This window comes from Chanodichthys erythropterus, chromosome 22, assembly GCF_024489055.1.
Source record: "Chanodichthys erythropterus isolate Z2021 chromosome 22, ASM2448905v1, whole genome shotgun sequence".
Taxonomy (NCBI): Eukaryota; Metazoa; Chordata; class Actinopteri; order Cypriniformes; family Xenocyprididae; genus Chanodichthys; species Chanodichthys erythropterus.
In genome coordinates, this window is record NC_090242.1 from 32,737,195 (window position 1) to 32,751,167 (window position 13,973).

Genomic DNA, 13,973 nt, shown 5'->3' on the forward strand with positions numbered 1-13,973 from the left:
ATGTGACAGAAATAAAGTCAATATGGTTAATCATATCTTGAGAGATTTAATGTCTTTTACCTTCAGTTGATTTCAATTAAATGGTTTTGGCTGAAGTCACTTGTAGTTCTTGTGTTTCTCTTTTCTTCATTAATTCTGCTTGTTAACAGCAGGTGTTCATCATTAATGTTCAATCATCCCTTAATTAATAGCTTAGTTATCTCATTAACTTTAACTCTGCTTCAGTGTTATTTTAACAGTATTCAGAGAGGGACCAAATGTTATCTGAGCAAAGTTGATTTAACTCTGTGGATTTTACTGTGAAGGTACTTAAGACATTGTTAAAACATGTTTTGCCCTCCAGGTGGGCGTTCCTATAAGGCAGTGGTTCCCAAACTGGGGTACGTGAGGTGACAAAAGGGGGTACGCAAACAAAATGCTGAGTAGTTCATTTAATTCTACCTTATATTAAAAGAGCATGTATTTCTAACTGCCAAAATGCCGTAAATCCAGTACATTTAATAAAATTACCTCATCATTTGCAGTCAAAAATGACTGTATCCACTGAAGCAGTATGAATATTATAGATTACGTGCAGAGTCTGCCGCCTAAAATCGCACTACATTACTGTCGTTCTCGACAATGCACCTTTGTAAAAGGGGGGATTTAGCACTTACTCACATGAAGAACAAATATAGACACAGATAATGGATTAATTTCGATTTAAGACTCAAACTTTCTCTGATATAAAAACATAGTTTGTTTGATAGCCACCTACTGGCGGTTTTAGTTTAATATTTAACCCTCAGGGGTCTGAGGATTTTTGGGGCCTTGGAGAAGTTTTGACATGCCCTGACATTTGTGCTTTTTTCAGTTGTTCATAAACATATTAATGGAAAAAGTGTCATTACACTGTATTCAGCACAAACTAGGCTACAATAATATGTGAGGAACATGTATGTACATGTTTGTATTTTTGAAGGAATAACGTTTATGCGTGGTTGGTTATTGAAAAAACTAAAAATTTAAGTCACTGAAATAAGGCCAAAAAATATATATTAAATCTTTGTTCACAAGACTTCTGGGTATTTGAGGTTGTAGACTAGAGTTTTTGCTTCAAAATGAGGTAAAAATTATGCTGCCTGCTTGTTCATATAAAACAATAGAGAGATTAAAATTTTCTAGAACATCTTTGGTCAAGAAACACAGTATGCGTGGAGGCGTGAATAATCATGAATAATGAGTTATTCTCACCTGAGAAGACAAAAGAATTGCATAAAGAGCTCTAATGAGCTGCATAAATAATGAGCTCTTTCAGTCAGGTAGGTTGTGAAAAAACCCTCTGTTGATCATGTCTCAAATCTCATCATAATGTAAATCAAACATACAGAAAAAATAGCAATACTGTGAAATATTATTACAATTTAAAATAATGGTATTCTATTATATTCTTTAAAATATAATGTGTTTCTGTGATGCAAAGTGTCTGAACAATTATGTTACCTCTATGGCATTTCATATAGGCTTTTAGCTTAAAAGCATGCACATTTGGAGGAATACTGATGGATTCTCACATGTTTGTCAATTTTCCATACAGAGGAGTAATATTTATTCAGGATTTATTGTCATTACTATGAGTGCTGGATACTGTGTTTTGAATATATACTTTAGATTTTAGTTTTTCTAAGAAAATGTTTGTTTGTTTGTTTATTTATCCATGTCTTTTTATATAACTGGTATCAATCTCAGATAAAATAATTTGCCAGATCTATGGAAACTCTACTTAGAGGTTGTTCCACATTATTAAGCATTATTAAGTTCTCATGCAATATGAGGAGGAAGAAAGATCTTTCTGAAGATGAAAAGCATGAAATGGTGCAATGTTGTGCAAAAGGCATGAAAACAACTAATATTGTGTGAAACTGAATGGAGATTATCAAATTATCATAAGATTTGTGAGTGATTAGAGCACAGCAGAACATAGCTGCCTTTTAGCAGGAACAGGAACTTTCATTAAAAAGCCTTTATCTGACCGAGTTTTGCTGTGCTCTAAATCACTCACAAATCTTATGATAGTTTGATAATCTGCATTCAGTTTCACAAAATATTAGTTGTTTTAATGCCTTTTGCACGTCATTGCACCATTTCATGCTTTTCATCCTCAGAAAGATCTTTCTTCCTCCTCATATTGCATGAGAACTGTGACTTGCTTAATAATGTGGAACAACCTCTAAGTAGGGTTTCCATAGATCTGGCAAATCATTTTGTCTGAGATTGATACCAGTTATCTAAAAAGACATGGATAAATAAACAAACAAACATTTTCTTAGAAAAACTAAAATCTGAATGTTTATTCTACTGAAATATTGCTGATATGTCACTTGCATAATAATTTGGAATTGAGTGTATGAACATATTACATTCATTTTGCATCAAAGTATCCATTAAAAGCCGCTAAAGTGTACTGACTGTTTCTGTGTCTCTCACTCTTGGTCTGCAGGAGAATCCATACCTCTGCAGTGATGAATGTGACGCGTCTAACCCTGACCTGGCTCACCCGCCGCAGCTGATGCAGGATCGAGAGCGCAGCGGCCTGATCACCTACTGGCAGACGGTCACATGGCGGCGGTATCCCCAGCCTCTTCAAGCCAACATCACCCTGTCCTGGAACAAGACCCTCGAACTCACGGACGACATTCAAATCACCTTCGAGTACGGCCGACCCACTATCATGGTGCTGGAGAAGTCGCTGAATTTCGGCCGCACGTGGCAGCCCTACCAGTACTACGCCGACGATTGCATGGACACGTTCAACATGCCTCCGAGACGCGTGCGCGACCTGAACGCGGCCAACGCCACGCGCGTCATCTGCACGGAGCAGTACTCCCGCTGGGTCGGCTCAAAGAACGAGAAGGTGGTGCGGTTCGATGTGCGATCGCGCTTCGCCATCTTCGCCGGCCCGAGGCTGCTGAACATGGAGGGCTTGTACACGCGGATGGAGAGCATGAAGGGTTTACGAGATTTCTTCACGTTCACCAATCTCAGGCTCCGTCTCCTCAAGCCCGCTCTCGGAGGAACCTACGTCCAGAGAGACAACCTGCTCAAATACTTCTACGCCATTTCTAACGTGGAGGTGCTAGCCAGGTAAGAACACACAAACTATAGCAGCAAACTACCAGCGTTATATGGAGGCCCAAACCTTTCTGTCATTTGCGTATTATTAAAGAGTCATAATTTTCTTCACGATTATGAAATAAACACAGGCATTGGATTAGAAACCTAGAAGTACATACTTCAATTACATACTTCACCTTTACATGAAAATGTTACATTATTTGAAAAAGTAACCCAGGTATATAATTATTTTTTTTTAAAATAATATCTATTATATATCTAATGTATATAAAAATACATATTAAACATCCTGAAAAATTCCGAACCGTCACGGTACGGACGTCACGCTTCGTTTCATGCAGTCAGACGACGAATACAGTCAGTCACAGGCGATCCACACTCCGATCCAGAAGGGGGCGCACACGGTAATGCAACGCTGTTTGCTACAACAGGAAAAAGCGCAGAAGAAGAAGAACAGATGATTTATGCATAGATATGTTTACATGTTCGAGAATAATAACTCACGTAGCATTGCATTTACCTCAGGCAAGTCATTTAGTGTCCACAGCATGTGAACTCTAGAGGAGCATTTCTCTAAATATATGCATTATATTAGCATATATTACCTCTTAATAATATCTTAATTATTTAAATAAGGTTAAATAAATTTGTCATGAAAAAAGTAACTGTTTAAAATGATTATATATCAAAAATGAATTGGAGTAAAAAAAAAAAAAAAATTATAATTAGATTAAGAAGTTAATGGAAAATCCGCCTTTTTTGTGCAATTTACATGTTTATTTATTTATTTATTTATGTATTTTTGAGTGTTGATTATTATATCTAAAAATAAATAGCAACTGAATTTAATAGTTTGGACTCTGTTGTTAATTGTAACCTTTAATATTATAGTAATGTGCAAGAAAGGGCTTCTAGTATATAGATAGTTTTTTTTTTTTTATCCTTAAGAAAAAAAAAAAATATATATATATATATATATATATATATATATTATAAATGTATATATTTTTTATTAAATAATGATATAATTATTATTCAAAATTTCTTGGTCATCCCACTATCCCCAACAACTTTGCACAGAAATAATTGCTGTTTGTTCACTTACTCGGTATTAGATGATGGCTAATCTACCCCATGCTATCATTGTCAGTAAAGCGACTCTACTGAGTCAGGCCAATTATTATCCATAAACCATTTGGAGCAACTCATCTAATCAGATTGTGCTGTGTATAATTATAGAGGCAAACAGATGCTTGTTATCATAATGCACGTTATCATTACCAATAACTATTATAACTATCAGGAGGCGCACAAATGATCTGCAATAATGCTCGAGTCATTACTTGTAGAGATATTGACTGTCATAATGGAATAAATGAGACACTGGGGTCTATCACAGCTCTGGTCTATAACTGCAGTGACTGACAGCCTGTTAACAATAACCTTTTCTTTTCTAACCAATCATGACATGACAGCTACTGCGTTAAAGGAATAGTTCGCCTCGAATACATAAAATTCTGTCATCATTTACTCATAATAATTGCTTGTCTGCACACAGATTTTTCAATAAATATATATACATATATTCATGAAATATTCGCCCACCACAACAGAGGTCATTAACTTAAGTTTTAAGGGCTGGAAAATGTTAATACAAAAATAAATTATGATTGATTGCAAAAAGTCTCAACTAATTATAAGTGGACTTCAGGCCATAAAATGCTACAAAATTGTAGAAATACATCCCTTACATCTGACGTATAAGATATGAAACCACATCACAGACAGACAACAGTGAGCATAATGACTGTAGAAAGTGAGCTGAAGAAAGGAGTGAAGCTTGAACGAGAACATGTGTCAGAGATCACAGAGGCACAGAGAGATGCCTATGGGCAGCCCAGATGGAAACCGCACGCTTTTCCGGTTTCCTGCACTGATGTTGGGGTTAAATCTGTGGATTGAGTTTAATTATGGTAAAAATTTATAAATCAGAACTGAGAGTACTGGCGCTTCCCGTTAATAGGGCACAACAGGGTGTCCTGTTACGCTTTTAAAGCATGATTAGAGGCTCAATTCACACATCAAATCGAATTTTTGTTGTATTTGATATCTTTGTTAATTGCAACATAAATGTAACATACTGTAGGATGACAAATGACTCATTTTAAACACATATGTCTGTATCCCCTTGTCAGTGCAGATTGTGGCCTGTCCAACCATAATCATAATTTACATATTCTGTTGAACTGGTGTTCAGTTGACCGTTTTTAACCAATTTTAATAACCACAAAACACAACACTGACATAATGTGGAGCCTTTTGTGACAGAAAAACAAATAATCTCATTTAATTTTTCTTTATTTTTATACAAACTGTTGACTGATTTAATCAGTCTTAGGCATTCAACCCTGTTACCCAAGTTTTTATTAAAAAAAAGTTTAAAATAATAATAAAATGTATATGATTATATATTATTAGAATATTAATATAAATAATATTACATAATAATAATAGTTATTATTATTAATCCTGTTACAAGTATAAATAAGATGAAAATATATATACAATATATAAAATATATAAAGTTTTAGATGTAAAACTTTGTGCATGATTATTATCGTCATTATTCTTACATGTAAAATATGTTTATCATTAATTACCAGCAGAAAACAATACTCATACAGAATAATATGACCATTTTCTGAAACTTAAGCATCTCGTGTCAGTTATGATGTTGTTTTAAAGGAAAACTATTATAATTGTAGGCCCTAATTTGTAACCTGTTCATCGAACGTGCCAACTTTAATCTTATTAGTAACTGAAAACATAAAATATAGCGTCCATGTGGGCCGTCTATATACGTCATTTTTATTATATTACATTCTCAGTATATATGATGAGTACATGAATACTGAGAGAACGTGTTTATTGTAAGATTTATGGATTGTCATTTACGCTCTGAGAGAGGATTTAGACATCTGTATTAAGATACACTTCACTGCACTTTCACTCATATTATCAAGCGTGACAACGCACGTACACACACTCATCTTCTGCTGTGACGTACAGTACCTGTTTCTGTATGGACGGCTGCTGAGGTTGCAGTGCGCTGTGATTAATTTGACATACAGTTGCATTTGAATTTATAAAGTTTAATCCTGACATGTGCAGTTCTCATGACAGTTATGATGACATGTATGTGTGTCATTTCCTGTAGTATTTAGTCATAAATAGCGGTGTTTAAACACACCGATATGCACACACACACACCCTTGGTAACACAATCTGATGATCAATAAGTTATTCTTAGGCTGAGACTGGGTAAGATACAGCTGATGGCTCTCGATCGATCACAACAAGTGTGTGTGTGAGTGTGTGTTATGTTTCCTGAAGCAGACCACCATGAATGTGTGTATAAGAGTGAGTGTATTTTGTGTTAGAGAGTAGATGTTATACACTGAAGAAAAAAAAAAATTGGTGTAGGAACAATTTTCTCTCAGAAATCGCTAGTAAATTTTACAAACAATTACGAAGAAAAGGCAAGTAACACACTGTTGGAGCCACGCTTTTCACACTTGAGTGTAGGAGCCAGATTTGGAATTTTTTCCCTCAAGGTTTTCCTGGTTTTCCATTTTGGTCTCATGCTGATTAAAAGAATAATTTATCCAGAAATTCAAATTCTGTCATCATTTACTCACCTTCATTTCGTTCCAAACCTGTATGATTTTTCGTCTCTTCTGAATGTTTTAAAAATATCCTGGTCTTTTCTACGTACAGTATATAATGGAAGTGAATGAGGACAAATGTCAAAAATAAACTTCTGAAGGTATACAGTTACTTTATGTGAAGCAGACTGAAATTGTTATTCACTGACGTCCTCCTACACTGAAAGAATTTAAAACAAATTTCACTCAGAAATTGCTTGTAAATTTCACAAATAATTACAAGCAACATATTCAACACACAATGATTGAACATTTTTTGGTCCCAAGACTTCCACAGAGTATATATCTACCTTATTCCTACGCCCCATGACACTTTGCGTGAATTATAACTTCATTTAAGCTGTAAAAGACTCGCTCTGTGAACGTAATGATATTTTTTTTTAAACTGGGCACAATGAGATGACATTATTATACTCACCCTTCAACCATCAAACATTAAAAGGACATTTAAAAGTGTAAAAGCATCAACATGGTACTTTCAACAGTACATGAATAACCCCAAAAGCACGATTCTTTCCACAGCAATAATGGATGGGTTAAATATCACTTTAGTAATATACAGTGGGTACGGAAAGTATTCAGACCCTCTTACATTTTTCACTCTTTGTTATATTGCAGCCATTTGCTAAAATCATTTAAGTTCATTTTTTTTCCTCATTAATGTACACACAGCACCCCATATTGACAGAAAAACACAGAATTGTTGACATTTTTACAGATTTATTAAAAAAGAAAAACTGAAATATCACATGGTCCTAAGTATTCAGACCCTTTGCTGTGACACTCATATATTTAACTCAGGTGCTGTCCATTTCTTCTGATCATCCTTGAGATGGTTCTACACCTTCATTTGAGTCCAGCTGTGTTTGATTATACTGATTGGACTTGATTAGGAAAGCCACACACCTGTCTATAACAAGACCTTACAGCTCACAGTGCATGTCAGAGCAAATGAGAATCATGAGGTCAAAGGAACTGCCTGAAGAGCTCAGAGACCGAATTGTGGCAAGGCACAGATCTGGCCAAGGTTACAAAAACATTTCTGCTGCCCTTAAGGTTCCTAAAAGCACAGTGGCCTCCATAGTCCTTAAATGGAAGACGTTTGGGACGACCAGAAACCTTCCTAGAGCAGGCCGTCCGGCCAAACTGAGGTAAAGGAGAACCCAAAGATCACTGTGTACAGTGTACATTAATGAGGAAAAAAAAATGAACTTAAATGATTTTAGCAAATGGCTGCAATATAACAAAGAGTGAAAAATTTAAGGAGGTCTGAATACTTTCCGTACCCACTTTGTGGTCATTTTGGAACCTCAGCCCCCAATCATTTTATGAGAAAAACAGCAGTCAGGATATTTTTTAAAAAACAGGTTTTGTTTTACCGAAGAAATTCAAGCTGGTTTTGAACAACATGAGGGAGAATAAATGATGACAGAGTTTCCACTGAGTGAAATTTTGCTTTAAATTGAGAGTTTGTGTGTTTGACACCATAATTAAAGCTCTAGAGTAACAGACTGGATGAGATCTCACACTGACAGAAATCCAGTAGGGATGCATGTGAATACAAAGATTTGTATTTGGCATTTTAAGAGATTTTTAATCCCTTTTTTTAATAATCTCAGACATCCTTTTTTTGCTTCCTGAAACACATATTTGGAAGAATGACCCTTTCATTACCATACAGGGTTATTATCCTTTACTAAAACTATATGTAACAAAATAAAAGTTACAAGGTTTGTTAGATCAAACCTTATCAAATAAATATAGATAAATGCACTTGATATATTGATTTGAGTTAAAAAAAAAGATTTTATTATGCAAGATTAATGAAACAATAGAGATATAAAAACTACCACAGCTGTGTAGGAAATCAGTTCCATTATACCGTTTAGCGTAAATAAACATTAACATTTGGCAGCAGAATGCTATGATTGACCAATCAGAATTCAGTATTCCAGAGCTTTGTGTAATAAAAATCACAATAGCAAAAAAAATAAATTACAACAATAACATATATTTTTAGCATTTTTCTACAGAGAACTGTCAGAAATTTGTGAATATCTGCAATGAGGAGGAGAGCAGAGGGTTTACAGTAGATGAAGCTGCAGTGACCTTCAAAAGCTTGTGATGGAATATAAGAGTGCAAATATTATCTTAAAGTGACAAATCCTACACTTTTCCCTGAAATATTGTCTTACACAGCATTTTTGTCCCCTGAAGTTTACTTACTGTATGTCACTCACAGTTTCTAGCACCAGAATCACATTTTAGTTTGTCATGATTTCCCTTTTACCCTTAGAATTAAACTGGCTAATTTGCTACTGTACCTTTAAGACGTCTAACCTCTGCGTTACCAGTGTAGTTGACACAGTTAATCATCACAGTGAGTAAATTCAGAATGTAAATGTGAGATATTAATATGTTAATGGAGGTGGTCATATTGGGATGCCATAATTATGAAAATTTCAGAATGGGTTTAGCTTTAATAAATCATCTGGATGGACTATAGATGGAGTTTTTCACATAGCATGTCATATATTGCATCAAACTTTTATTAAACAAAAATCAGAAATATTACATTTAAAATGCTAGTGATGCATCAAAACTAATCATGTTTTCTTGATTTTCTGCGAGTATCATGATTTACCATGTCTCAGAGAAAAACACTATTTTGTCAAGTGGCTAACAGCAGAATCAGATGCAGCTTTATTTTTAGTAACAGTAATACAGCATTTTTTCCAACATGTTCTCCAACTAATATAGGTCGCTTGTCACTTCCTTGAAATACGACCCATAGGAGCGTTTACTAAAGTTGCGTCCCTATCGACAACAGGACACTTTCATTTTAATGCAATGTTGCATTTTAATGCACTTTCATTTTAATGCATTTTAATGATTATCTGCATCATATTTCAGGTTTCGCGTAGCTCAATTGGCAGAGCATTGCAATATCAATATGCAATCATGTGATCATGTGATCATGCGATCGTGGGTTCGATCCCAGGGAACACATGTGCTCATAAAGTAAAAGTAAAAATGACCTGGACATTCTGAAATGTGTCATGGTTGTTTGCTGCAGTCTTTGTAAAACTCTGTAAAGTCGTGATGTTTGAGTTTCCTTTACAACTCTATCAATCCCTGTCTATTGGAATCCGCAGTGGATCCTGAGAGAATTCTTTAATACAGTCTCTCCAGGGGTCGACCACACACAGTTAACACAATCTCAACACGCTCCCTCTTCTCATGCCCTTCGGGGGGAGGAGGACACAGAGCTATAGTTATAACTCAGAGAGACAGACATCCTGGCTTTTCACAAAGTCACACCGCGTTACGCCTGTAGCAGCTGCAGTGTGTGTGTGTGTGTGAGATCTCTCATGTACTGACACCAGTCAGCCCTCAAGAGCTTTGAGAGTGCAGATTATTCATTGGCGACCTGTAGCTGTCACACTCCGCTCTTATATACATTGTAGTTGCGACTGCATCAAGTGTTGGGCATTTAAATATTAAGCAGAACTTCTGCATTGTAAACTATAATTCAACTGGATCTTGAACTTTTTTGTCAGTTCACTTGAATCTCCGTTTCAGTCCTTTCACAAACTTTTCATTATTTACTGATGCACTGAAAAATATTCAGCCGAAAATGCATTTTCAGTTTTGGCTGAAACAGTTTTGGAGAGCTGAAATCATTGAGCGAAACGGTGACGTTTACTTAGCGCTCCTCCGATGCCGTGTTTTGACTGTGTCAGTGTCTGTTTCGTAAGATGTTCAGATTTCTATCGATTTCTCATTTTTAAGTGATCTTTGTTTCAATGAACTGATCTTTTAGATCACTGCTGTATTCAGTTGATGTGTGAACAAAGCTTCACTAGCATTATAATCACAGTAACCTTTGTGCTTTATTACTTTTGAAATGAAACAAAGGTCTCAGATTTCATAATCTGTCTATAATGAAATTCAAAAAATAAACGTCATTTTGACGGGCTTTAAATGTGACATGTGTGTTTAAATGTGTGTGTCAGATCGATGAAGCCGTATCAGGAAAGCCATAAACTCATTAGCCAAATAGAAAAATGATCAAAAGAGGAGCATTTTGATAAATAAAAGCAGTGTATTACATATTCATTATAATTCTACTTAACCTGTTGTGTTCTTTATTTAATGTATGTTTGAATAAATCTGCCTGGGAAACAATTTTATATAAAAACAAATTCATATATCATTAAAAAAATTTTCTCTGGATTTAATCTGGATTTCACAAACCAACAAAATATATCACTGTTCTAGTGGTTTTTGTATATTTTAATCCAAAAATCGTACATATTGTGCCTTTAATTGATTTTTATTACTGCAGTAGAATTCAAATTAAAATAGTATAATTAAAATATAATACAGTAATATGAAATAAATTAAATATAATAGTAAAACATATATATATATATATATATATATATAATTATAATACAAATAATAATAAAATATTTAAATGTAATGCTTATTACTGTAATGTGATTTTTTTTAAATGTATATATTATTGTATACATATATACATATAATATACATAGTAAAAACACATTACATTACAGTAATGAGAAATTGGGGTGGTGCTTAATTGTTATGAAAATGATGTCAAAATACAAAAAAAATGTTTAATTTTCTTTATGCAAATTTGAATTTTCTCAGACCCACATCTTTATAAGTATAACGTGTGTTTTGGTTTAATTTTCATTCTGTTCCCTATTCTGCTTTGCCTGACTTCTGTTCCCAAATTAGTCTGATTTTTGATTGAGTTTTGCACGTTTCTGGTTATGTTAATTATCTGTGTGTATTTAAACCCTCTGTTCATTCAGTTTCTTCATCGTCCGGTATCATCAATGTTTGGTTGTGAATTATATTTCGTGAGATTCTCCTGTTTTTGTTTCTCCACTCCGTCCTTGTGCGCTTTATTACAGCCACCCGTGACAATTATCAGCAGTTGCAGGATTGCTCTCACTCCTCTCATTCAAAATGCTCTGTGTCCTTGGCTTGCGAGTAACTTTTTCTGAGCAGCTAGCTGTGCTGTAGTTCCCGTCGGCTGCCCCATGCCACTTCTGCTATCAGTCAGATGATGCATGTCTTCATCTGCTACTGCTGTAAGTCACTGATACTGGAGGATAGATGTTATGTTAGCGGCATCATTCAGTACAGCTCAAGTGAGTAAAAAAAAATCACAAAATAAGCACTGCTGCTTCTTACTTTCCTGAACAAACAAAGTAAGCTCCCCTGAGCTGTGACTCCCCTGGGTCTCCGGGATTTTATTGCATGTCTTTTGCCTCGTAACCTTCTAAGTGTTTAGCAATCTTGAAGATTTTTTGCTGATTGTGTGTATTTAATTGTGCTGCATTTGTGATACAAAAATGACATAAGCATATTTCTGATTTATTAAAGTATACTGAATATAAAGCAGGTAATATTTTGCATTACTATATGTGCATATATATATATATATATATATATATATATATATATATATATATATATATATATATATATATATATATATATATATATATATTCTCAATAAATATTTTATATTTTTTCAATATTTCATTATTAATTAATTTAATGTAATAATTAAATTATATAAATGATTAAATTAAATTATATAATATTAATATGTATTGGGTTTTTTTATATTTAATTTAATGGTTATTTAAATAATCAAACAATGCAAAAATTTAATTTTGATTACTGTAATTTGAAAAAATTTAAAATGCATATATTATTTTAAGCACTGTCAAATGATTAATTGCATCCAGAATAAAAGTTTGTGATTATATATATATATAAAACAGCTATCAGAATGATATTTTTCACATTACTTTAATATTTTTATTATTATTTTTTTATTACTCTCTCTCTCTCTCTCTCTCTCTCTCTCTCTCTCTATATATATATATATATATATATATATATATATATATATATATATAATCTAAAACTATAAAAGCTATATAAAAATATTAAAAAAATAATAATAATGCCAAAAAAACTACAAAAACCTGACTAAAAATCTTAACTAAAACTAAAATGGAAGTGGAAAATATAAATATAAAAACTAATTCAAACTCTTAATAAAGGGCAATAGTATCTCAATGATACTAAAATAATAGTGATGCATATGCTGAAGTCCCTGGACTGTTTTTTACTCCCAGCCCATCGCTGGACTAGACCTTTTAATATCTAACAACTTCAGAGAGACTGTAGTGTGTTCAAATCAGTGATAATTCAGATAGAGCAGCACATCTTCACTTCTTCAAAGGTGCTTCAAAAGAGGAAAAAAGTGAAGTGAGAGGAGAGAGGTGTCAGTGCAGACGGAGTGATTTATGCTCCCACATAGACGGCTGATTTGATAATCAGTGTATTCTGCCTCCGCTGCCTCCAAACTCACTGTCAGCATTTTCCTCATCCTCCCTGTTTCTTTTTTAATGCAGTTATTTTCCTGAGGAGAACTCCTTCAATGTTTAAATGAACAAACAAAGTAAAACAAACAAATGAGCTTTGAGTCTCATGTCTCATTTTCCATCTCTACATCTCTGCATGCCTCCTTCTCTTTAGCAATCCCCATATTTACTGTTTATTTCTCCAGAGAACCACCCAGAGAGAGTGAAAGAGAGAGGGAAGGAAGGTGTGAGGATGTCCTTGGAAAGAGTCTATTTTCACAGATGCTAAAACATTAGCATACTCAAAGCTTTCACACTCCTCAGCAGTGTATTTCTAAAGCGCTGGCACTATACAGCCTGTTACTATAAACACAGTTACTAAATATCACAAGGATGTGCAAATAATAGAATAACTGAACAGAAACAGAAATATTGTATCATGTTCTCCACAGAGGAAGTGTAATTTGAATTGGAATGGCATTGGAAAGATCTATCTGTCTGTCTGTCTGTCTATCTATCTACATTGAACATTGAAGGTATAGTACTATATATATATATATATATATATATATATATATAATGTAACTAGAGTGAAATCTAGTCTTATATTTGAAGACAAAAAAGAATACATTTTAGAAAACAGATGATAAAGAGAAATGAATGTTAGATGTAGGTACTGAACAATGAATTATTAGGTCTCTCCCTCTGAATTTAATGC

At 34.0% G+C, this 13,973-nt stretch overlaps 2 protein-coding genes across 2 annotated transcripts in view; one reads left to right on the forward strand and one right to left on the reverse strand.

Annotated features, from left to right (window-relative positions):
• The window catches only part of ntng2b (netrin g2b), a 91,531-nt gene that overhangs the window by 20,737 nt on the left and 56,821 nt on the right, over nucleotides 1–13,973 (forward strand). The window contains exon 3 of the mRNA XM_067375240.1: nucleotides 2,480–3,123. Within this exon, the coding sequence (XP_067231341.1) occupies nucleotides 2,480–3,123 (644 nt within the window). The remainder of the gene's footprint in view (nucleotides 1–2,479; nucleotides 3,124–13,973) is intronic.
• setx (senataxin) overlaps nucleotides 11,836–13,973 on the reverse strand; it is an 87,881-nt gene continuing 85,743 nt past the window's right edge. Inside the window, exon 28 of the transcript XR_010893552.1 lies at nucleotides 11,836–11,979. The gene's annotated coding sequence lies outside the window, so the exon portion shown is untranslated. The remainder of the gene's footprint in view (nucleotides 11,980–13,973) is intronic.